The sequence below is a fragment of the Chelonoidis abingdonii genome, chromosome 19, assembly GCF_003597395.2.
Source record: "Chelonoidis abingdonii isolate Lonesome George chromosome 19, CheloAbing_2.0, whole genome shotgun sequence".
Classification (NCBI taxonomy): domain Eukaryota; kingdom Metazoa; phylum Chordata; order Testudines; family Testudinidae; genus Chelonoidis; species Chelonoidis abingdonii.
The window spans coordinates 42,352,953-42,378,662 of record NC_133787.1 but is presented as its reverse complement, the minus strand read 5'-3'; the positions used below and the strand labels follow the sequence as shown (position 1 = coordinate 42,378,662).

Sequence of the window (25,710 nt, the reverse complement as noted above, 5' to 3'; positions counted from 1 at the left end):
CCCCTGGAAATTTCCACTACCTGCGTCTGACGAAGTGGGTATTCACCCACGAAAGCTCACGCTCCAAAACTTCTGTTAGTCTATAAGGTGCCACAGGATTCTCTGCTGCTTTTACAGATCCAGACTAACACGGCTACCCCTCTGATACTATGCAGTAACTGTTCATTATCGGTGTAAGCATTAAACCACTGGACAGGGATTTTTACCTTACAGAGAAAGGAGAGAGAACATCATACTGTTTATTTTAGAAAGTACTCAGGCAGCAGTAGAGAGGCAACCAATGGCAGATAACAACCCCAGGTGGACATACAAGATGAGCCTGCCCTGCAATGTCTACCATGAGGAGCGTTGCAGACCAGAAAGCCAGTATAATGTTCACAGTCCTGTTTGATGGCAAAGAGGAAACACCACCACATGAAAGCACCTGATGAGTTCAAGGAGCCAATGCCTGACCCAAATGATTCCACCAAGGAAGCATGAGTTTACCTTCTCTTCTCCACTGACACACATTTCTACCATCAAGTAAGGGCTCAGCATCCAGGAATGAAGCTAGTTTGGTTGAAATAGTTCTGCTGATGTCATACGCTTTAAAGACCTTGATGTGCTCTCTATATAGAAAAGCACAACTTCTTCAAGGAGCCTGCTGTGTGCAGCCAGGCACACTCACAGCAAAGTAAATGGGGCTGGAGTCCACTGGGTCCATAAAAACTAATAAGAAAGTCAGAGTCATAACTCCCTCCCTCCCTGCCATCCTCCCCACCCCCCTCATCTCCTATAAAGTAGTCAAAATAATGGTGGGAAATAGAACATTTTCCAGCCAGAAGTACTCCACTAAAAAGGACACACGTGTCCAACCAGAAGCACAAACACTGTCTGAAAACCCAGTCCTGGCTCTGCACCAGGGCACTCTCTCTCTTTGATTTGGCACTAACACAAATACCTTGTTGAGGGTAATAGTTCAATAATTCTTAACATTATTTATGTCCCATCACAGACATCTCACTCTCGTTTTATAGGGATTCAGGAAACACAAAGTTCCAAGAGAATCACTGTTCTGGATTCCTTTCGCCACAGCCTTGGTACAAGAAAGGAACTCTAAATTTGCCCTATCTTGGTCCTTATGTGGGGCCCATCACCATAGTCTCAGACAGACATTCTCTTCTGTTCCCCACATCAGCAGAAGAGGTTTCTTCTCCATGCGACTGTGTGGTGCCAACACCACTGCATACAATAGTAGCGGCATACTGTGCCAGCACTGATTCTCTGAAGGGCCATTTCTTTCTGTTCCTTTGCCACCCAGCTTAAACATTTCCCTCCACTGGAAACTGAGAACTGCTGGGTAAAAGTGATTCTTGGAGAAACCCCTTAGCCCAGGACCAGTGGTGAAAATGGAGTTACATGAATGATGCACCATGCCAGAGAACACCCCGCAGCATACAAGGGAAATCTCAATTTTGTCCATAGAAAGACATGGACATGTCCACCTCCTCTCACTGCATCTCATACTGCTAGGTAGTCCAAACAAATAAAGTGAGCCCTCGAACACACAAGCAAACGTGCAATAAAACAAATCCTGCACACATACTAATGGGCTTCCTTGGCAAAGACAAAAAATATCACACTGCCTCTATATAAATCCATGGTACACCCACATCTTGAAGACTGCATGCAGATGTGGTCACCCCATCTCAAAAAAAAGATGTATTGGAATTGGAAAATGGTAACAAAAATGATTAGGGATATGGAACAGCTTCCATATGAGGAGAGATTAATAAGACTGGGACTTTTCATCTTGGAAAAGAGACGGCTAAGGGGGCATTTGATTGAGGTCTATAAAATCATGACTGGTGTGGAGAAAGTAAATAAGGAAGTGATATTTACTCCTTCTCATAACACAAGAACTAGGGGTCACCAAAGGAAATTAATAGGCAGCACGTTTAAAACAAACAAAAGGAAATATTTCTTCACACAACACACAGTCAACCTGTGGAACTCCTTGCCAGAGGATGTTGTGAAGGCCAAGACTATAACAGGGTTCAAAAAAGAACTAGATAAATTCATGGAGAATAAGTCCTTCAATGGTTATTAGCCAGGATGGGCAGGGATGGTGTCCCTAGCCTCTGTTTGCCAGAAGCTGAGAATGGGTGAAAGAGGGTGGATCACTTGCTGATTACCTGTTTTGTTCATTCCCCTGGCATTGGCCACTGTCAGAGGACAGGATACTGGGCTGACAGACCTTTGGTCTGACCTAGTCTGGCCGATCTTAGGTTCTTAAGTCCATGTGCTCACCAAGAGCTAGGAGTCTGAGAGTGTTCTGTGCTCCAAGGTTTTACAACTCCTTTCAGATCAAGAGGCAGATACACACGTTTGACAGAGAAGCTGAAGGTCAATACAGAGGGACAAGATTTGTCACAGCTAATATTATGTTGGGGCTGCCTCCTGTACTTGGGCGTCCCAGAGAGCTAGAATGGAGCCACAACTCCTGCTCTATAGACAACTAGCCATTTTAAAGAACAGCTCTCTGTTAAAAGGCAACAAAATGTATTTTCAGCTGTGAATGCTCTTTGAGTGAGTTTGCATGACTGAATGAGATGGGACTGTAGAGTACCATGCACTTGAAGATCCTATTATATCGCTATGGACAGTAATACGAGAGAACTTCAGGTTTCTCAGAACAAATATCACGGTTAAATCTGGATGCAGTACCCAGGGGGCAATATGTCTTGGCTACAATGATCCCCAAGAAACCGGTTGGCAGATCGGTGCATTCTGACCATACTCTTTGTCTCTCCCCACACACCTCTTGCCTCCCCCAGCACACATTTAGCATGCGACTGAATTGGAGCTTGCCAAGAGAGCACAGCACAGGACCATTCCATTGGCCCTGTAGGATGGTGGAAGCGTCCTTACATCAGGGGACTTTCTCAGTTGAGAGAGCTGTCTGGTTTCTTGTTCCTTTATGACACCAGAATGAAGTAAAGGGGCTGAGCTGCAGCTTCAGATAGGGCCACAGTCCATCTTCGGAAGTGTGTGCAGAGGGAACTGACACGGTATAGAGACTGACTCTACTCAAGAGGAGAACAAAACACTTGCTTTGAACTAGAGTTCTTGTCCTCTGCTAAGCACGCAGGCCCAGCAGTCTGCTAGCATTGACCAAGCTCAGCTGCTGGTCACTTCCACGCAACGATCACTCCATAGGGCTGGAACACACCATTACACAGGGGACAGCCCTCTTCTCTTGTGCCCTACCCCCCAGATTTAGTCCATTAGTTACTTATCAGCGCGAGGGGACAAGGGCTCCAATGTTAACATAAAACAAAAGCACCAAAGCAAAGCAAAACCCCAAACCTAATCTCATTAGCTTTTTAGAACTGGAGCGAGACAAATTCATGCTGGTTGCTGACGAGAAAAGCCCAGTAGAGGGACCTCAGATCTTCCCAACACACTTCACTGTAGCATCCGCTGGGTAAGCTGGTGGGTTTTTTTTTATTATTATTAAGTGGAAAAGGCTTTAAGATGCAGCCAAACAAGAAAAACATTCTGGAACAAGTCAGCAGTCAGAGCTTCCTCTCTTTCTCTTTAATGAAAGCCATGAGTTCCTGGTGACAAGTATCTGCTGGAGCTACATGGGGAGTTTATGAGATTCCTGCCACGTTTCAGTGATATTACAGCGTGTCTTTGGTCTGCCTTCCATAGCCCAGCTATCTAACCACTTCCTTCCCGCCAGGCGCCTCCCATTAGAGCCTTTCATTAAGTGAATGCTTGGGGGGGTTGTGCATATTTATATTCCTCCTTCCATCCTCTTCTCATGTTTACCAGGGCACGTGGAAAAAAGTTATGATAAACTTTAATAAAAACAAAATTAAAATTATTAAACCTTTCATATCCTTTAGAGATTATCTCCCCACTGCTGGCTGGTCAAATGGATTCTGGAACACAACTGCTCTTCTTTTCTTTAAATTCAAGAACCAAAATCAAAATAATAAAGGAAATGTGCCTCTGCCAGATATTAAAGAGGAACAAATGTTGTCCCTCTACTCTCAGCAGCCAGCCTCATCTCTGTGTTCATATCAGAGCCTCTTGCAAGAAGAGAAAGAAGAAGCCAGGTGTTGCATAATCTTGTCCAAATTAAGGGCAGAAAAGGCAGACAAGTGGGTAGATCACGCTGGAGAACAAGTACAGAGACAAGCAAGTTCCCCTATGTTTCTAAACAAACTGAGCCTGGTATAATGACAGGTTTCAGAGTAGCAGCCGTGTTAGTCTGTATCCTAGTGTGTTTTCCTGTGGGACCTGGAATTGTTGTCTCCCCATGTCCTCAAACTCTGTTTCTCACAGACGTTCCTGTCAGCAGCCACCCTGCCCTTTAACCACAAAAAAAAAAAAAAATCTCCAGTTTTGATGACTGTGAAACAATAGTACAAAGACTAAAGCAAAAGCAACATAACAGTCACAAATCTCTCTCTCCACTTCTCTATCAAGGAGGAGCCTTTGAATCAGCCAGGTGTCTGAACACGTCCCTTCAAGGATATGATTACACAGAGCAGAGCAGAGCTGTCTATGTGGGCCTGCCAGACAGCTGAGAGTCACACCTGGGGCATGATACCCTTCAGAAATGGAAGAACAACTTGGAGAAATGGGGCTTTGAGATCCCAATAGAATGACATGAGGTTAAAGCAACAAGTTTTCTTATGGCGTAAGGAACGGGAGTGAAATGAAACCTTTTTTGGAAGACATGATAATCTTGTATGGGGGTGTCCTGGGGCTTTGGTACAAGGATGAGAAACACTGCAGGAAAAGGGGAAGTGTAGGTTTCATCAGCGCACACACATACTGCCAAGAGCAGTGTGCTTTGTTGCTATTTCATGTATGTTACTGCACTGAAGAGTGAATGTTTCCTCAAAATAGGACAATAGCTTTTCTCACTCCTCATCTTCTGCTGAGGAGGCAAGAGAAAAGGATTTCCTCTTCAGAGACCAAAGCTAGACAATCGCCCCAGCTGCAGCAAGCTCTTCGATTCCATTCCAACCGGCGCATGGCAGGACACACAGAGCAGCCCTTTCTAGTCCAGTCTCCAGTACGCTGCACAGCCTGGGCATTCACAACGACTTTAGAGCAAATCTTTAGAGTCTATGTACCAATAATCTGATTGTATTTACATGGCATCAAGTGTACAGCACTTCAGATAGAAACACAGGTTCCTGCCACAAGGAACTTAGAGATTACGTTTGAGGAAAGACAACACTGGGATAGGGGAAGATCAGTGGATGACAAAATAAGGGAAGAAGCTAGCAGTGCTGGGAGAGCATTTGATGTTTGTGCAGAGGGTTGGGCTCTCGTCTGAACTGTCCTATTAGACAGATTTAATCTATCCTGGGCAGGCCTGGAAGTGGGAAGGAGAGAGCATCTGAGAGGTAGCTAGTGATAGGGATGCTCACTGAAAGAAGCTGGTTTGGAGGAGGACAATAAGACTGGCAAGTGCACAGGACAGGGGAGACGGTTCCAGATCCACGGGGCAAAGACAAGGCCTGAGAATGGGAGAAGACAGCAATCTGAACAGTCATGAAAAGCAGCATACAAGGAAGACAAGGAGGCTTCTGCTCTGCTTCACCAACAGACTTCAGCTCTGCCCTGAAAGGCCCTTATCCTGCACAGAGGTGTTTCTATTGCACTTTATATGTGCACACATGAGATTTGACTTAATTTTCTTTACTGGTAATGTTTAGACAGAGCAATCAGTTTGGAAGAGCTGCTCACCTGCCTACACATTGCTAATAAACAGAATTTAGTCAAATATCTTGTGTCCCTGGGCGAGGTGAAAAAGAAATTCCTCTGCCCAGGGAGCACTGTACCACTGCAGCCACTGAAGTTTCTCCACCCACTGGGAAGTTTCTAAGCGCCCTGTGTGCACAGAACTAAGTTCCACATAGACAGCAGACAAAGGTGTGACAATGACAATCCCACTCTTTTGAATCTCTCTAAAACCCTCCATTGCCTCTGTTTGGTCAGGCCAAATACTTACATTTGGTTATGGGGGCAGTTTACCTTTAATTACAATCTGAGACACAGATTTTAGGCATTAGCAAAATTAGGGATGGGCCCATACTGCAAGTAGGGATAGGCTGCACTGGTGAACATTGCAGCTTACCTTGTCTAAACTTGGTACCAGCGCACCTACGGTGACAGCAGGAATCGGCAAATTCCAGCACAGACAAGGCCTTAGAAGGTTACAGTGCAAGTGGGGAGACTAGACTGATGTAAAACTTCCACTCAAAGCACGCACTTGTTGCAGCCCTACTTTAATAATACTATCTAGCTCGTATACGTCACTGACACCTACAAATTGGAAATGCCGTATATGGTGGTCCCATTCCCCCAGGATATGAGGGCCAGGGATGCTCGTTTCTAAACCTGCCTCTGCCTACACCAGCTGGGTAGAAGGCTTTCCACAGCCTCTGTGAGCTGCCAGCATTTCGCCCTGTCCATTCAACGTGTAATCCAGGAAACGGCTACCAAACAAGAGGGACAGAGTGGATGGTGTGGGTAGCTAACTTGGTTAAAACAGCAGTGAATACACAGCAAATCTGCTTTTACTTCAGCTTAGCAGCTCAAGTTCAACCCAGAGCCTTTAAGTCGAGTTGTAAACTGTTAAAAGAAGCATTGTCATGTCCTCACTGCTATTTTAACCCAAGGTAAGAACACCTTTTGTTGTTGTTGGGGGGGGGGGGGGGGGGGGGGGGGGGGGAGGGGGAGCCTCGGTTGGCCCCGGATAGCCGGCCGCCCGCCCCCCCCCCCCCCCCGGGGGGGGGGGGGGGGGGGCGAGCGGCGCAGTGAAGACATATCCAGAATCCCCCTTCTCAGTTGCTCTGGGAACAGAAGAGCTCCTCAGTGGTTAAGACTTCTACATCTAGAGATAATGATCCAAGTTGCTGGCAGCCATTCCACTCTGAGTCTGAGGAGAAAGGCAGGTCCCTGGGTGTTTGCTAATGCTCGGATCAGAATGGGACATGTTTAGCTAGCATTCAAAAATGACTGACCTCAGGGACCTCCAGCACTAAAAGCTGGAGTCTCTAGAGCCAGGCTATATATGGGGTTGTAACAGACTCGCATCCTTCGTGGATCAGGCACAGGGGGAACACAACACACTGAGCTACATTTACATCGATAAAACACCAATCCGGCAGTTCCACACCAAGTGTTGGCAGCTTCAAGAACAACTGTCTGAGATGAGCACTAAAAAGGCTTGTTTTGTACCTCAGCTTTTGGGGAAAAGATGCTTTCACAGGTTGGACAAAAATAGTTTTTATGTTGATCTCTGTCATGCCCTGTCTACTTACATGGTGCCAGGGGCGGCTCTAACTTTTTTCCCACTCCAAGCACAGCAGGCAGGCTGCCTTCAGCGGTGAGCCTGCGGGAGGTCCCCGGTCCCATGGATTCGGTGTACCTGCCGCCGAACTGCCGCCGGTCCCGCAGCTTCGGCGGACCTCCTGCAGGCATGCTGCCAAAGGCTGCCTGACTGCTGCCTCACAGCAACCGGTAGGGTGCCCCCCGCAGCTTACCACCCCAGGCATGCGCTTGGAGCACTGGTGCCTGAAGCCGCCACTGCATGGTGCTACCACCACACTATCTAAGATCTTTTGCACATAGAAATAACACTCCTCCTTCACTCTTCCTTCCCAGCAGTAAAAACAGTAGCTTGGTTAGTTTCTAGGGATTTTTTTGCCTGTGAGATCTATGTGTGGGGAGGTATGCAGGAGTTACTGGGGAGAGCTAGGCTGAAAGAATGAGTTTAAATTTACTGCTGAGTTCTGTTGTCACTATCTCCTGCAGAAATTAATGTCACAGAAGCTGGGGCTAGCCTACGGAAGTTCTGTTTCCCATGCTCATCAGCTTCTCTCTATTCATTCATCATTGTTTAGGGAATTTTTTTGTTAAGTGGTCAGGATTAAAAGCAAATTGGCCCATGGATGACAGCAAACAAATGCATCTGCAATGAGCGACAAATACCAGCCACAGCAGAAGCCCAGAGATGTGCTAAGATACTATAGAGAGGGGTGCCCTAAAATACCCAAGCTAGAAAAGCATCTCCTAGTCCCTAAGATGCACTGTTCTTGGTCAGCAACACTAACTGACTATCCCACATGAGCTCATCTTCCTATCTGCTACAATATTAGCAAACTCTGCACAGAGCAAGCAGAAAAGCATAATGGTCTTAAGTCATCCAGCTCAAGAAGGCTCCCAGATAATGAGGCTTGGGTTTCTTGCCCGACGTCTGTGTAATTTTTCTGCCCGTGGCTTCATTTCCCCTCCACAGGAAGCGGACTGTAGCTCCCAAAACTCTTTTCCATGGTAGGCACAGAAGTTCCTGGGAGGTCTGTATCATCAGCTGTGTGTGTGTGTGTGTGCGCGCGTGTGTGTGTGCGCGCTGTAAGGGGTTGGTGGGAGAGAGGGAGTATATGTATGTTCTGTAAGGGGTGGGAGGGAATGAGTTGCAAATAATGTGCAATCAGGAACTATCACAATTACAAATGCAAACAAACAAGCAATTGGCCCTGACCTTTGTAGATTGTTAGAGGACTAATTAAGCCAAATCAGGAACTCTCTTCCATCAGGAGATTGAGACACAGACGCATGGAAATATCTACATGCAAACACAGGGTGTTATACATCCCTTTTTTGATATACACAAATAACCAACTGCACACATGCAAACTGGAGGTAATAATCCCACCATTCAAACTGTGCCTCAGCAAGGCACTAAAGTCTGTTGTGCACAGGCCAGTAATCGAAGTTATTCAGGGAAACGAAAGTCCAGCTTGGCCTGGTATATAAAACTATTTGTAAAAGTAATAAAAGTTGGCACCAAGTAGACTGGTACACACTGAATTGTAAAGTTAGAAGACCTGTAATCAGGGGTCTTTCCAAACTCCTGGTAAAGTGATGGGCTGGCAGGACAACGAGCTGGAAGAGTCTAGAGAAGGAAGAAGTGTTTATAGTTGAAATGACAAAACTGTGTTAGAACTGATTAATTTTAATGGGATGAAGTTGCAACCCTGCCTTGGACATGGCTTATCTGGAAGTCACTTAAGGGGAGCAGTGGGATGGGCAGACTGGTTAGAAGCAAGCTTTACCATCATGGCTGCAAATGCCACTGTCTCCTGAGACCCTGCAGGAGCGGTGCAAGGGTTTTTGGCACCCTAGGCTTGCCAGTCCCGCGGCTCCAGTGGACCTGCCGCATGCATGCCTGCGGATGCTCCACCGGAGCTGCGGGACCAGCAGACCGTCCAGAGGGATGCCTGCGGGAGATCCACCGGAGCAGTCTGCCATCCTCCCAAATCCTGGCGCCCTAGGCGAATGCCTAGGTCGCCTAAATGGAAGCGCCGGCCCTGAGACACTGGGATCCACCATGGCACCATTCACTGGGCCTTCACTGTTCTGATTCTGAGAGACATCCTGATCACGTAGGGCCATGGAGAGAAAACCAGATTATATCATCACCACCTCCACCAGCTTCTACTCCATCCTGAATGATACCTGGGGGTGAGACACTTTGGTTCCTGATGTCATCCCGCCCTCATGTGTCATTTTCATTCTCTACTTTATTTCTCCTCTTCTCCATCTCTCCCTTTGTCTTCTGTCTAACAAGAGTCCAGATTGGCCAGCCAAGACAACTAACTTTGCCTCTGGCAAGACTGCTGTGAGCCAGTGCTAGATTCCTGACACTGGCAGAAGTTTGCCATCGCTGGGAGTAAGTCTACACAGCAATTAGACACCTGTGGCTAGCCCATGCCAGCTGGCTCGGATTAAGGGGCAGTTTAATTGCGGTGTAGACATTTGGGCTCAGACTGGAGCCTGGGCTCTAGGACCCTGTGAGGTGGAAGTGTCCCAGAGCTGGAGCTGCAGCTCAGGCAGGAACCCCTGACATGGCAATTAAACAACCCCTTAGCCAGAGCCCTGCAAGCCCAAGTCAGTTGGCATGGGTCAGCTGTGGACATATAATTGCAGTGTAGACATACTCTGAGTGGCTGGTAAAACCCTGTGCTTGGCCTGTGTTTCTCCAGGAGCGAAGCTGCAAGTGGAAGTCAGCAGCAGAACACTACACAAATTCTCCTGTCTTTGCTTTGGTTGTTTCTCCCTTTTTGTATTCATGTCTTGTTTTATGGAAATTAAACAGGATCAACTTCAACTACAACAGTGCCAGATCATCAAAGCTAACTTTTCCTCTTTTCCTCACAAAAGCTGACACCATTGGCAACACCATCTAAAACCTATGAAACAGGTCCAGCCTCAGAAGGGAAAAGGAGTAAGGAATATTATTTAAAAGGAAGCCTTCCTGGACACTACATTCCAAATGCTTTATAACTGGTTTCTCTTCTTTTCCTGGGTCTCTAATAAAAAGGATTAAAAGATTTTTTTTGAAGGTGGTTGTTACAAGAGTAACTTGACACGAAGCCCAAGGCCACACTCAGCTGCTAATGCTGTAACTGTGAACAAAGGTTTTATTAATAATCTTACCCCTTTGTTGGGCCTGCGACACACCCAACAGGCCCCACGCTCCGGCCTGTGCTTGAGTCAGGTGACTAAGGGTCATGTGACAGAAGCATGGCGGTGGCACTTCCTATGAGATGAGTTAGGCTCACCTAGGTGAGCAAGCCCTGGATGACTGCAGAGTACCTTGCACCTCCACGATGAAGTGCTGAGGAGAACCATGCTGTCTAGGGAGAAATAGTTTGGGCCTGAGAGGGCCAAATGAATCAATTATACAACTGGAATGGCTTACTAAAGCAGACCCCATAGGGGAGAATGATCATTCAAACTCTTAGGTATGTGGGACTTAATTGGATAGTTAGAGGAACTGAGGCTATGGTAACAAAATTGCCACTCGGGGGGGGGGGGGGGGGAGGTGGCCTGTTCTGAACCACTTCCTACAACATACACATAATTCAGTGCCTCACCCACACTACCCCCTGTACACAGAAATAAGTGCGTGCAAACCAGCCCATAGAACAGAGCCCACAAATACCTAGGTGTGCACACAAACACATCCAGGCAGAGACAGGAAAATATATTATTTACATGAGGGGAGGCTTTCAGACATACAGGGCATTGCACAGACGCAGGCAGGTGGTGCCTGTCCTAGAGCAGTGGTTCTCAACGAGGTACGCAGAGGCCTTCAAAGAGGTACATGAACTCACCCAGCTATTCGCTTAGTTTTAAAACAGGTGACAGAAAAAGCACGAGCCAAGTCAGTACAAACTAAAATTTCATACAGACAATGGCTTGTTTATACTGCTCGATACACTGAAATGCAAGTACAATATTTATATTCCAACCTATTTATTGTATCATTGTATGGTAGAAATGAGAAAGCACGCCGTTTTCAGTACTAGTGCGCTGTGTTACTCTTGTATTTCTATGTCTGATTTTGTAAGCAAGCAGTTTTTAAGTGAGATGTAACCTGGCGGTATGGAAGACAAATCAGACTCCTAAAAAGGGTAGAGTAGTCTGGAAAGGTTGAGAGTCACTGCCTTAGAGAGCTAGGAAGACAAATAATGCCTAGGGACAACGTACCCATTCCTTCTCTTGCCTACTGAAGCACTGAAGAAAATTCAAAATGGTGACTCACATTTCCTCTGGGTCAAAATTCACAAACTTTGTTTTGAATTGAAAATGATAAGATTTTTGTTTTGCAGGAGATTTTAAAATTTTGTTCCATTTCAGAACAAAAAAGGATTTAGAAATTTCCTGTGAAACGATATTAGTATTTCAATTAGCTCCAGATACACAGCACCCTTGCTATCCCTCCTCCCTCCCTCTGTCTAAGGGCCCTGCTAACTTATTCCACCACAGCCACTCCTTTCACCTTGACTACTCCACAGCACAGATTCGAGTTCAGCATAAGACCTGAGCACAGGCAAGCCACATGCAAACACAAAGCATGGCTGCAACACCTGAATGCTATTAATAGGCAGAGGAACAACAGAACACAGCTTTAGCCTGCACAGAAACGCACTGTAGTAGACTCTTCATTATTATTTATTGGTTCAGTGCTGCACAATACATGAAGATAACAGCCCCTCCCCTAAGCACTTACAGTCGGACAGGCAGGCAGAGACCACAGGCCACCCTGGGAAATCTTAGCAGGAGGATTGTGTGTGGAGGCTTGTTGTTCAATTTATATAAACCAAGTATCAGGCGGTAGCCGTGTTAGTCTGTATCCACAAAAACGAGTCTGGTGTTGCACCTGAACAAGTGAGGTTTTTTACTCATGAAAGCTTATGCCCAAATAAATCCGTTAGTCTTTAAGGTGCCACTGAACTCCTTGTTGTTTATATAAGGCCCTGGCTGGGATGATTTAGTTGGGGATTGGTCCTGCTTTGAGCAGGAGGTTGGAGTAGATGACCTCCTGAGGTCCCTTTCAACCCTGATATTCTATAATAAACCAAGTTATACAATCATTCTCTGGGTCTTACAAAAGAAGGTGCTTTGAAAAAGAGTCTTGAATGAAGAACTGGTGGTGGCTTGGAGAAATGATTTCAAAACGATATTCCACATGTAGGAGCAGAACAGGTGAGACAGTATGGAAATGGGGGTGGAGAAGGAAACAGGGTACTGGGAATGACATTGCTCAGAGCAGAGGGTGACTGGAGACTGATGTCATTGGGGGTGAAGCTTTGAAGGTGAGGACAAGGAGTTTAAAGTTCTTAAGGAGGAGTCAGCAGAGGGACCGAAAGTGAATTGCGACCAAGTCTGAATAACTGTCAAGACAGATAACTGTGGCAGGGTATTTGGATCATCCTGAAAGGGATCCAAGTGCACGTTAGTGAGGCCAAATAGGAGGAAGATTGAGTAGCTAAGACTGAAAATAATTCCGATGTGGCTCAGTGGTTTAGTTGTCAGGCCGGCAAGGGAAAGCTGGATCTCTGATATGGTGTAAAGAAATAGAAAAATGTATATAGTCCTTAGATGTGCATAATATAAGGGGAAAGAGTGAAACATAATTTCCAAGTTCTGAGCCCGGGTGAGAAAGGATGGGGTGTTTTAACAGTAAAGGAGAATGGGGAAAGAGAGTACAGCGGGACAGTTTAGGTGCAGATAGAGAGCATCTGAGCAAATGACAAGCCACCTAGAAGAAAGCATTTGAGACACAGGCTTAGATGTGGGCCTGGACAAAGTAGATTTGAGAGTCATCTACATCAGAATGACAGTGAAATAATCCCTGTGAGTGGATGAACACACCCTGCAATAAAGTGTAGAAGGAGAAGAGAGAAGAGGTTTAGTGGGAAAGACAGACAGCTTTCCCAGGCTGACATATGCCCTACGCTGAAATACTTCTACACATGTGAAAAGTGTGATTCAGTCAACCCGGACAGATCTGCTTGGTGCTGATGAGCTGTGTTATACAGATCAGGCTAGATCTTGCTTTTATGCCCATAGTGGTCCCTTCTGGCCTTCCAAGCTGCTTGTGCTAAACACAGAGAGTCAATGGTACCAGTCCCTCAGACCACACTGGTTAACCTGGATGGATCCGGGGAGCTCAGTGCTACTCATGTGGACATATTTGGTAAGTGGTTCTCAAGAGTAGATGGTGTCAGATCCTCAGCTCTGGACTCGTCGACATGGATGGATCCAGGGACCATTCTGACAAGTGGCTTCTTAGTGTCAAGGGACGCCAGATTTCAATAGAGTTGGCTGACTAGGCCAGATCCAGGGACCTTGGTACCATTTACGCCAGGCACAGAAACATGATGGTGAACACATCTCCAGAGCTGATACTGGATTTAGACTGTCAGCCTTAACTGACTTGACTGGGGCTTGGAGGCTTGAAGCCACAGGCTGCCACTGGCTGTGTAGATGTACCCTTATAGTCTGAGGTAACTGAGAAGGCAACTTTTTCTTTTGTTCAATTTCATCCCTTCATTTATAAATATTCCCCCTTGGACCTGTCGAATAATTCCTCTCCTCCCTCCTGAAATACTGAAGTGCCCCCCTCAGTCATTGCTTAGCTCTGCTATTATTATTTATCTGTTATTTTTAGCTGTCAGCAATGGGCTTGAGGAGCTACACACATCTCCTTTCCTTTGGGCCCTGCCAACTCAGGTGGACAGTCTGTAGGCCCAGAATCAACTCTGGAGACACTGCTTTAAAGTTGTGGCTTGAGCAAGAGCTCAGGCCCTGCAGATTAGGAAGGGTAGATGGGCTACAGAGCCCAAGATGCAAGGTCTACGGAGCTACTGTTAGTGCAGTGGCCTGAGCCTGAGTCTGCAGACCCAGGCTCAGAGACTCACTACCATGGGCTATGTAGACGTCCTTTAAGAGACCACCACCACACTGTGCAATGACCTCCACCAGAGTGATGGGAGCCCCAGGCAGTGTGTCATTGGAAATTCAACTGGACAAGATCCTGAAGCACACCCTGCATGGAACAATCTGCCCTAACCCCGGAGTTCCAGGCTAGGTGAGACCTAGTCGGGGTTGTTGGTCTGTAGCTCCTAGGATCCGAAAAGGAGATCACTTATTAGGGAGAACTAAATAACCAACCTCCAGCCCAGATACTAGCCAGGGCCTCTCTTCACTGTCATACAGAGAAGTGGGGCCATGCTCTATCATCCATTAGGGCACCTTCATCTTCAGTTCTCTATGGGCATAAAAGCAAGTGAAAGATGGTGAAATTATCCATTCTTCATTTTGGTTTTGTACAGTCTCAGCCAAATGCAAACTCAGTTGCTTTATTACTCTGGGAGCACACCCAATGAGCAGGGTCTTCTAATGGGGGGTGACCTAACATTTTGGCAAACAAGAATCCTCAGGCTGTCAGTATTTATTAACTTCTCTCAAAGTTTGGCTGAGAGGCTTCTTAAAACTGTAAAGCAGGGGTCGTCAAACCTATGGCACGCGTGCCAAAGACGGCACGCGAGCCAATTTTTAATGGCACACTGGAGCCTGCCAGGACTTCAGCGTGCCACTAAAAATCCTGCCCAGCCCGGAGCGCTCTCTTCTGCCTTCTACTTCCCCCACGGGGGCAGGGAGCAGAAGCATAGCTGTGCGCATGGGGTGGGCAAATGGCCCCAATCTCCCGGCATGGCATGCTGCGGGGTCTGCACTCCCGGGCCAGAACACAGGGCCGAGCGCAGCAAGCTGCCGGCCCCTCCCCCACCTTATCCCCTTCCCTGGAGCCCTGCCGCCGCGCGCAGCGCTCTGGGGGTTGGGGCTGCGTGCTCCCGCGGGGCAGCGTTTGGCTCTGCGGGGAGGCACATAAGCTCCCCGCTCAACCGGAGGGGCAGGGCTGTGCGCTCCCACGGAGCAGCATATCTAGCTCTGTGTGGAGCCTCATGGTAAGGGGCCCAGGGCTGGGGGAGGGGGGGTTGGATAAGGGGTGGGGGCCATTAGGGACTAGGGAGCAGGGGGGGTTGAATGGGCGGGTTAGAGGTGGGCGAAGGAGGGTTGGATGGGGCATGGGATCCCGGGTCTATGGAGGGGGCTGGGGGTGAATACGGGCGTCAGGGCATCAGGGGACTGGGAAAAGGTAGGGTCCTGGGGGGAGTTAAGGTGAGGGGTCTCTGGAGGGGGTGGTCAGGGGGACAGAGCTGTGGCGGTTGGATGGTCGGCATTCTGGGGTCCTGTCAGAGCGGGATGTGGAAGGATGGTTGGGGCAGGTGGGGGGGTGGATGGGTAGATTCTGGGTCCGTCAGGAGCAGGAGGGAGAGGGGTTTGGCTGCATGGTGGGGGGGTGATGGGTCGGGAGTTCTGGGGGTCCTGTCAGAAGACAGGGAGTGGTTGGATAGGCATGGGAGTCCCGGGGGTCTGGCTGGGGATGGGGGTGTGGATAAGGGTCAGGACAGTCAGGGGACAGGTAGGAGGTAGAGTCCAGTCTGGGGACAAGGAACAGGGAGGCTTAGATAGGGGATGGGGTCCTGGGGGGCAGGGGTCCCAGGAGGGAGTAGTCAGGAGACAAGGAGCAGCGGGGTTGAGAGTTTTTAGGGGGGCAGCCACCCAGCACTCTCCCCTGAGCCCTGATCCCCGACCCCCACCACACCATGCCCTCTGCCCTGAGCCCCGCACCCTCCCAGGCCCCTGCCCTGAGCCCTGTACCTCCCTCATACATACCCAGCCCTCTACTTGACTCCTTCATCCCCCCCGCCACCCTAGCCCTGACTCTGGCTCCCTCACCCATACACAGCACCCCCTCTGCCCTGACACCTACACCCCCTCATATACCCAGCCCCCAGCCCTGACTCCAGCCCTCTGCCCCCAGCCCTCTGGGTCCTGGCCACCGGCCATGCACAGCCTGCTGCTGGTCTGGGGTTCTGGCTGACAGACCCTTGCCAGCTGGGGTCCCGGACGCAGGCCCCGCTCAGCCCTCTGCCGGCCTAGGTGAACAGAACCCCAGACCAGCAGCGGGCCGGCAGCGAAAGATCAACATTTTAATTTAATTCTAAATGAAGCTTCTTAAACATTTTGAAAACCTTGTTTATTTTACAATACAACAATAGTTTAGTTATAATATATAGACTTGAAGAGAGAGACCTTCTAAAAAACATTAAAATGTATTACGGCACGCAAAACCTTAAATTAGAGTGAATAAATGAAGACTCGGCACACTGCTTCTGAAAGGTTGCCGACCCCTGCTGTAAAGAAAGTGAAAAGATTCCAAATCATTAAGGTGACCTGCAAAAGGAGCTGCCTCCTCCTTTGCATCTTTATTAGGTAAAGAGATTTTTTTCCCCCTGCATTTTTTCCAACTAGGAACCTAGAAACATTAGGAATGTCAAGTTTTGCCCTCCTATTTGTTGGTGCTTTCCAGGGAGACCTCCAGGGATATGGAGTGAGAGCTCTCTGCCAAGATTTGAAATGGTGGCTCCCGGAAGACTGGAGAAGGGCTAATGTAGAGCACATCTTCAAAAACGGGGAAAGGGAGGGGCCGGGGTACTATAGACCAGTCAGCCTGAGCTTGATACCTGGGAAGCTACTACAGCAGTGTATACATTATTCAATTTGCGAATACCTGGAGGGTGAAGGGGGTCATCACTAGCAGCCAGCATGGATTTACTAAAACAAATCATGCCAAACCAGCTTGATTTCCTTCTTTGATAGGGTAACTGGTGGGGTGGATAGGGGGAATGCGGCGGACATAATATATCTGGACTTCAACAAGGCTTTTGACATAGTCCCACATGACATTCTGATAGGACAGAACAAGGAGCAATGGTCTCAAGTTGTAGCGGGGAAGGTTTAGGTTGGATATTAGGAAAAACTTTTTCACTAGGAGGGTGGTGAAGCACTGGAATGGGTTACGTAGGGAGGTGGTGGAATCTCCTTCCTTAGAGGTTTTTAAGGCCCGGCTTGACAAAGCCCTGGCTGGGATGATTTAGTTGGGGATCGGACCTGCTTTGAGCAGGGGGTTGGACTAGATGACCTCCTAAGGTCCCCTCCAACCCTGATATTCTGTGATAAGTAAGCTGGAGAAATGCAGGTTTGGCGGAACTAACATTAAGATACATAACTGGTTAAAAAACAACAAACAGAGAGTAACTATTAATGGAATGATGTCAGATTAGAGGGAGGTCTCAAGTGGGGTTCCACAGAGATCTGTTCTGGGTCTGGTGTTATTGAATATCTTTATTGATGACCTGGATGTAGGGAGAGAGAATACTGATCAAATGTGCAGATGACACAAAGTTGGGGGTGGGTTGCAAACATTTTGGAGGATGGAGCTAAAATTCAGAGGGATCTTCATAAATTGGAGAACTGGGCTTCAGACAACAAAATGAAATTCAACAAAGATAAACATAAGGTGCTACACTTAGGGAATAAAAACCCAGTGTACAAATACAGAATGGGGGATAACTGGGTTGGCAGCAGCACTGCTGAGAAGGATCTGGGAGTTGTGGTGTATCACATGAGTCAACAGTGTGATACTCTTGCAAAAAAAATAAAAATAAATAAATTTAGGTTTCATTAACAGAGGCAAAGCATACAAGTCCTGGGAGATGATATTACGGCTCTAGCAGTGTTACTTAGGTTTCAGCTGGAGTACCCTGTCCAATTTTGATCACCAATGTATAGAAAGGATGGTGACAAACCAGAAAGGAGCCAGATGTGAGTGACAAAGATGATCAAAGGAATGGAAAGCAGCCATATGAGCAAAGGTTGAGGGAATTGGGTATGTTTAGTTTGGAAAAGAGGACCGGGGAGGGGGGAGAACATGACAGCAGTCTTCAAATATTTGAAAGGCTGCCATAAGAAAGATGGAGAAAGTTGTTCTCTCTTGCCACAGAGGGCAAGATAAGAGGCAGCGGGTTCAACCTACAGCAGAGCAGATTTAGATTAAATCTCAGGAAAACCTTCCTAACTGTAAGAACAATAGGCCAATGGAACAGGCTGCCTAGAGGTCATGGAAGAGCCTTCACTGTAGCTTTTCAAAAGGAGGCTGGATAGCAATCTTTGTTGGATGGTTTAGATACAACAAATCCTGCATCTTGGCAGGGGGTTAGACTAGCTACGATTGTTGAATCTTTAACAAAGGGAGATTTTCCCCAATGTTTGTAAGACTTCTAGTTAAATAAGTGTTGAAAAAAATACAAATTTAAACACTCCAAAATTCCCTTTCCCTCTCAGCTAGTCAGGTTCCGCTTCCTCAGTACCTGTGATGCAGTGTGATCAGACAGCAAATGTGAAATATTGGGATGTTGGTGGGGGGGGAGGGGTAATAGGAGCCTATATAAGAAAAAGACCCAAAGAACAGGACTGTCCCTATAAAATCAGGACATCTGGTCACCCTACTGTGATGTCATAATCCTAACAGTTCTCCATGCATTCATAAAGTCTTCCACGAAAAACAGGTAAGTCCTGCACTTCTAAAGTAAAAGTAAAAGAAAAAGAAAAAGAAAATGTGTTTCTTTAAAAAAGCCTTTCAACCCTTCTTTACGTAGCATAAAGGGCCCAAGTCATTCTTTTTCTCTTTTCCATTTCACCTTTAACAAACTCACATGTGCTACAAAAAATACATAGAGTTGTCTATTACAAGTCAATACGTTGTACTAGAAAACTGAAAGGTCTTCTCTGGTAGAGCACGAGATCGCCTTCAGCAATCTCCTTTCACCCACAAAAAGAAAGCCAAGGAGCTGCAGCCTCTATTGTAGCCCCAGCGGTGGGGTGGCAGACCACAGTGTATTTTCACTGCTATTGTGAACTGTGAGGAGTTTGATTCCCTCCTCTCGACCCCCACAGAACCCCTGAGTCTGCAGACTGGTTACTCAAGTTATAAAACCATATTTAACCCTTAGTGATTTGAGATCTTTTGTTTTGCTTATTCAGGTGTTTTCAAGCATTTTAGTTTCTCTTTGGTCAACATGTATATCAGCAACCACCAAACCCTTCATCCACCAACACATTTCTAAGGTGTGTATTTTTTCTCTATCCACACAATGTAAGCGTTCATCCAGATGTTTACCCTGTCTTGATGACTGCACCCTGAGATCAGTCCCTATGATAGGACTGGTCAGGGATCTTTCCACAAATACGTAAATAAAACAAAACAAAAATGCTAATTAGTCAAAAACAAAAAACTTTCATCGGGAAGGTTTTTGAGGCCCAGGATGGAATTTTTGGTCAAAAGCAGAGAGAGAAAGAGAGAGAAACAGCCAGTCGTCCAGTGGCCCAGGCACTCACTTGGACGTAGGAAACCCCCCCAAGACCCTGCTCTGAATCAGACAGAACATGGATGTGAACCTGTATGTCCCATAATACAGGTGAGTGTCCTGACTATTGGCTATTCTGGGATGTTAAGGGCCCCACACATAGTTTTGCAAGGTCTTGGTTTCATTCCAATACAGAACACAAAATGTCCAAACCTCAACAAACTTTTGTGAAACAGAATTCCTGTTCTCTTGCCATCCCTAATTATGCACCCTGTTGAACCCCTCCTCCAGCTCCCTGCCAGAGTCTCACACGAACATCACTGTGCCTTCTTCCACACTGCTCCTTACACATGGAACGTTCCTTCAGAACCAGTCTGTAGGCCACTATCCCCTCCTCCTCCAAACCTGTCCAGCCACCTCTGCTGCAATACCCAGAGGAAATCAATCAGTGAATGAGGATGCGAGGGGCACATGGCATAGCTGACCCTTATTTATAACCAGCCATTAAAAATGCATCACAGACTGTGAAATCTGGTCTCCCCCCATGAATTCTGATCTTTTGTGTGCTTTTACCCTATATTATACAGATTTCACAGAGGAGACCAGCGTTTCTCAAACTGGGGGTCCTGACCCAAAAGGGAGTTAAGGGGGTTGCAAGGTTATTTTAGGGGGGTTGTGGTATTGCCACCCTTACTTCTGTCCTGTCTTCAGAGCTGGGCACCCACAGAGTGGTGGCTGTTGGCCAGGTGTCCAGCTCTGAAGGCAGTGCTCCACCAGCAGTAGTGCAGAAGTAAGGGTGGACACACCATTCCATGCCATTCTTACTTCTGCACTGCTGCTGCCGGCAGCTCTGCCTTCAGAGCTGATCTCCTTACCAACAGCCACTGCTCTCCAGCTGTCCAGCTCTGAAGGCAGCGCCGTTGTCAGCAGCAGCGCAGAAGAAAGAGTAGCAGTACCACTACACCCCTACAATAATCTTGTGAGAACCCCACAATTCCTTTTTGGGTCAGAATCCCAACAAATAAAGCACACTGAAGCTTCAGATTTAAAAAGCTGAAATCATGAAATTTGTGATTTTTAAAATCCTATGACTGTGAAACTGACCAAAATGGACTGTAAATTCGGTAGGGCCCTATTGATAATTATCTGGAAAAAAAGGAAAACATCCACCTATGAAAGTTGACTGAATTTGATTTTTATCCCTCATCCCCTTATTCCCTAGCTATTTTAGGTCCCAGTCTGAAAAGACTTACATGTGTACTTAACTTCACACACGCAGTTAGTCCTACTGAAGCCCATGGGACAACTCGCACGTATGAAATTAAACATATGTTCAAGTCTTCACAGGGTCGGGGCCCAACACTGTAAGTTCTTTCAGGCAGGGATTACGTTTTCTGGTGTGTCAGTACAGCACCCAGCACAGTGGGCCTCTGAGCCTGACTGGGGCTTGTAAGGCTACTGTAATAAATACTAACTAACTATCACCTTGAAAGAGGAAGAGAGACCATGACAAGGAAATTCTGAAGCTGGCTGAAAAATTCTACAAACTCTTTAACTCTCCAAATCAAATATCAGAACATACACTACTCAATAGCCATAGCTAAGAAATGCCACTCACCGGCATCAGCAGCTGGACACTTGCGGATGGTGAAGATCTGACCTAAGTCTTCCTCTTCCTCAGGGAGGCCCTTCTGAAGGTGCTGCAGTTTGCGCAGGCTCTCACTACGCTGATGTTTCATGGAGCGCACATGCTGGATAAGGTTCAGCTTGGCCTTGGTGGAATAGTTACAGAGGGCACAGTGATAATAGCAGCTTTCGCCCTCAACCCCGCTCTCATGATGCTGAAGGTGCTGTGAAGAACAAAGCAAAGACATGAGTGACAGAGTTAGAAAGTGACCCATCTCCAGCCTATTCGGGCTGCTGCACTTCAAGCTGCAGAAAGACTTCTTGGAAACTTGGGAGCAGGAACACACCTTGAACAAGACAAGAGCAAGAATTTCCTTTGTGGAGAGTACTATGAACATACCATGAATGGGGATTTCCTGGCACTGTTGTACGGATTGACAGCAATGGCATTTAGAGCAAGGCTGGGCAGACTTTGGGCAGAGGAGCGATACAAGTAGGCACAGGACTGTTTGGTTTGGTTTTTTTATTAATGCTCAGCACTGTCTAAAACACACAGTCATTGCCCCCAGGAGACTGTAATCTAACAGTACAGATAAAACACTTCAGCTCCAAACTGCACTGGAGGACCAAAAGGGCCATCAAGAACTCCAGAGTTTCTTTTTTAAAACGACTGCGTCTGTTGCTGTACCTCTCTCAAGGTTTATTTTTCACAGGCCTGGTGGAAAAGAGCATTTGAAGGGTGGATCTGAACCAAGAGAAGGGCTACTATTTGCACTGCAGTGAGATGATGTTTCAGTGGTCAGGTCAGTACAGAACAAGCTCTTGATTCTCAGCCACTGAATCCCACCGAAAACCATCTCTGCAGACCCCGCGATTATAACTGATCATAAGGGTCAACCTTCACATTTGATCCGAAGTCCCACACAAACCATCAATAACTCACTGCTCGTGGCTGTCCACTATCACAAGTGGAAGTACTAAGTCCTGGAGCTGAGCATCATACATGTGAAAGAAGTGAGCCCTCTATCACACACATCCCTGCAGATACTGAGTCCCTCCATCCCTCCTCTGCTGTGTCCCTCACATGGAGGCCTGGCTACACAGGGGATTTGATGTGACCACACAACCTTTCAGGCTGACGGGGGGCCACCCATGTGCATCGTGCTTCAGTGCTCCTCTCCCTTGCTTGCAGGAGGCTACAGTTGTTACGGATTGGGGCTGTCCCAAGACAGGGAGAGGAGAAGATAAGGGGAAAAAGTGTTAAATGATGGAGAAAGTTGAAATCCATGTCTCCTTGCACTTGTGGATATTAAAACAGAACTTCCCACTCTTTGCTTCCCTGAAAAGTCTTCAGGGAGATAAGCATGTGGTGGAACAGTATAGCAGCAGCAACGAAGATCAAGCCTTTTCACTGAAAGAAAATGACCAATCCAACATTAAAAACTGTTCACAACCAAGTGTGGAATTTGCAAGAGTCTCTCTCAATAAAGCTGTTCCAGGGAGGAAATCAGAGAGGGAGCTCTGATCTTACGTCCAACAAACAGAATTACGTCTGATAAATGCTCAACTAAAACTTAGAAGACTAAAACAGAAGCAGCCCTTGATTGCAGTGAATGAATTCCAAGGAACCTTGGAAAGAGCCCATGAGAGCAGAGTTGCTGAGTATGTGCATCCCAGGGTTTTTTGTTTGTAAAGAGAAGGTTTAATGCCTACCACCTCAGGTTCCATTCCCTTGGAAATGGATGAAAGATATAGGATGACCTGGTAGAGCTGGACGTAGGTAGGGACAGACATCCAAACCTAATAGCCAGAGACTAAGTGCACTAGCAACACCCTCCTTTTCAAGTAATTCAAAGCAAGCTACAGAACAGCATCCCCCTCCCAAACACAGATCTCATAGCCAAACCAGCCAGTGCCAGTGGAGGACAGTTTCCCCCCCTTGATCAGCAAATGAAACTTGTCAGTTCTCAGACACAGAGTCCCCAGAACACTGGGGAAAGGGCTAAATGTTATTTACCACATTGCTGTGAATCCCAAAGGCTGGAACAAAGAATTCTTAGAGAAAGACACAGGCAAGAATTCACCCTCTCAGCTATGCAGAGGGCAGTAGCACAACCCTGCTTTGCTCTCTCATTTTTGGGTAGAGTTGGTACTTTTCCCATATATTCTGCACTAGCATTCCCTATTCCCATGCCATTTTGTTCCTGCCTGCTGAGGTGAAGCAGGGACACAAGGTCAAAGTTCAAGGAAGAATTCCCAGGCCAAGCCATTTTGGGATTACCACCCATACCTGCGATAACCCGCAATTCAGCAATAACCCAAGTCCTCTTCAGTACTGTCCTGCACCAGAGCTTGAAAGTGTCCATTCCTAGCACATGACCTCACAACCAACCGCTCCTCACCTTCTACAGCAGCCCAGGAAAGCCTTCTTCCCCATTTGTTCTACTTGGGGGAAATTTACATCAACCAATCTTGGGATGCATTCTCACTAAAAAGCATTACTTATATGAGGAGCGGTTACCCTAGATTTCAGACAGCTGTCTCGTTGCACCTGCCAGCAATGGCTGGGGACAGATATCCTGCTAAAGAAACACATTACCTGGCTCTTTATGTCTGGATGACAGAGATCTGTAGTAGGGTTCCGAAGAGACAAACAATCTTTCCAAGCCAAGGACATGCTTAAAACTAGATAGGAGCTACAGCTGCTGCTTTTGACCAGGAGGGGTGGGCGAAGAGAATAAATTTATTCCTGATCCAGCTAATTAGAATAGTCTCATTTGGGATCATAATGTATTTAATTAAATTCACTGTAATATCTGAAGAATCCACCAAGGCACCAATCCCTCTGGTGCCCTCAAAGAAACTTTCCCGAGCTCGCCCTCTCATGGGCTTTTTATTCTTCTTTCCTCTGCTCTCATCTCTACTGTCTTCGTGCATTAACTTAGCCTACGCTATAGCCAGAGAAAGAGCAATTGCTTCAGATATAAAAACAAAAGATGACGCAAGGGAGTAGTGATTTGACAGTGTCCTGCCCAGCTCAACCAGCCCAGTGCCTTGTCCTGCCCAGCTCAGATTTCTGCAACACTCTCCTACCACCAGCCCTAGATTTCTTGCTCAATGGGGCTACAAGAAAAGTATTTGCTCCCTTGAGTGCAGAAACCTCCTAAGTCTTGGTGGCACAAATTTCAAATTCTAAGACCCTGAATGAAAAGAGACAGATGTAGCAATTGCTAACCTGGTCCATCTAGCCCAGTTTCCTGTCTCCAACTGCAACAAGTACCAGCTGCTTCAAAACGGTGCAAAAAACCCCAAGAGGGCAATTCCAGAATAAACTGACATTGGCGGATTTTCTTCCTAGCCTTTCATAAGGTATTTCCTAACTGGGAGTGTTGCAAGATCATTGTTACCACTATGCAAGGTTCCAGAGAAGTATTATGGACATGGTCTCGATGGGAGACGAGGCACAATTTTCAGTGCTTTGATTGAAGTGGGAGGGGGGCAGGGAAGGGCGGCTTACATCCTGGGGAAAATATATTTTAAACAACTTAACAAATGTGGCACATTTGCTGTGTTCCCTGTGCTTCCATTCTAAGGATGTGAGTTGCAGTCAGAGACCCTGCCCTCTCAGGCCAGCTTCACTTGCTGCTACATGCTGTAGTGAAATCAAAATCCTGTGTGACCTACATCAGTCTGCCATGGAACCGACAGAGGTCAGTACTGTGATTTTACTGCAGGATTACACTAGAGGAGAGGAGTGAGTGAAAGTCACACACCTGCAATTTTTAGCTGGAGCGTTACTGAAAATGCTGAAACACACAGATAGATAAGTACAGTTAACGGTCCATCATGTAGTAAAGCTTTTCCCCAATGAGAATTTTCCCTTACACAAAGTACAAATTCAAAAGACTAAACAAGAACTTTCACTAGACAATAATTAAATCAAAAGAATATATTGTTCCTAAAGAAAACTAACCAACTTCATTCAGAGAACATCGATTTCAGTAAATCCGGAGGGGCTGTTCACCCCCGCCCTCCCACCCCGCCTTCCAACAGTAGGAAACTTCTAACATCTGGTTCTTCATGCATGGAATGCAAAATATTGATTAGATTTAGTCAAAGTTCAACTTTAAAGTAGAAAAAGACAGAAGTACATTCTGATAGAAACCATAAGGATCACAAGTGAAGCTTCCCCAGGGGAATAAGGCCTGTTACTGTACACACACTAACCACAGCAACACATGCAGCTCACAACACCTACTCTTACACACAAAAATCAAAAAGAATCCTGCCCAGTCCTTCAGTGAAGAAACATCTAGTGTCTCAATGCAAAGCCATCTGCTGTGCCTGTGGAAGAGGGCAGTTGGGGAATGATTACAATGCCAAAAGTGTGTCTCAGTACGTAGCTGGTTGTATTTCAACACTAGAACATTTCTGAAGCCCTAGAGGA

The 25,710-nt window shown here is 46.8% G+C and overlaps 1 protein-coding gene across 4 annotated transcripts in view; it reads right to left on the bottom strand.

Moving 5' to 3' along the window:
* Positions 1–25,710, bottom strand: part of ZFHX3 (zinc finger homeobox 3) — a 263,648-nt gene that overhangs the window by 135,072 nt on the left and 102,866 nt on the right. For all 4 annotated transcript variants that reach the window (XM_075073615.1, XM_032780945.2, XM_032780946.2 and 1 more), the window contains exon 4: positions 21,256–21,487. In XM_075073615.1, coding sequence (XP_074929716.1) covers positions 21,256–21,487 — 232 coding nt within the window. The remainder of the gene's footprint in view (positions 1–21,255; positions 21,488–25,710) is intronic.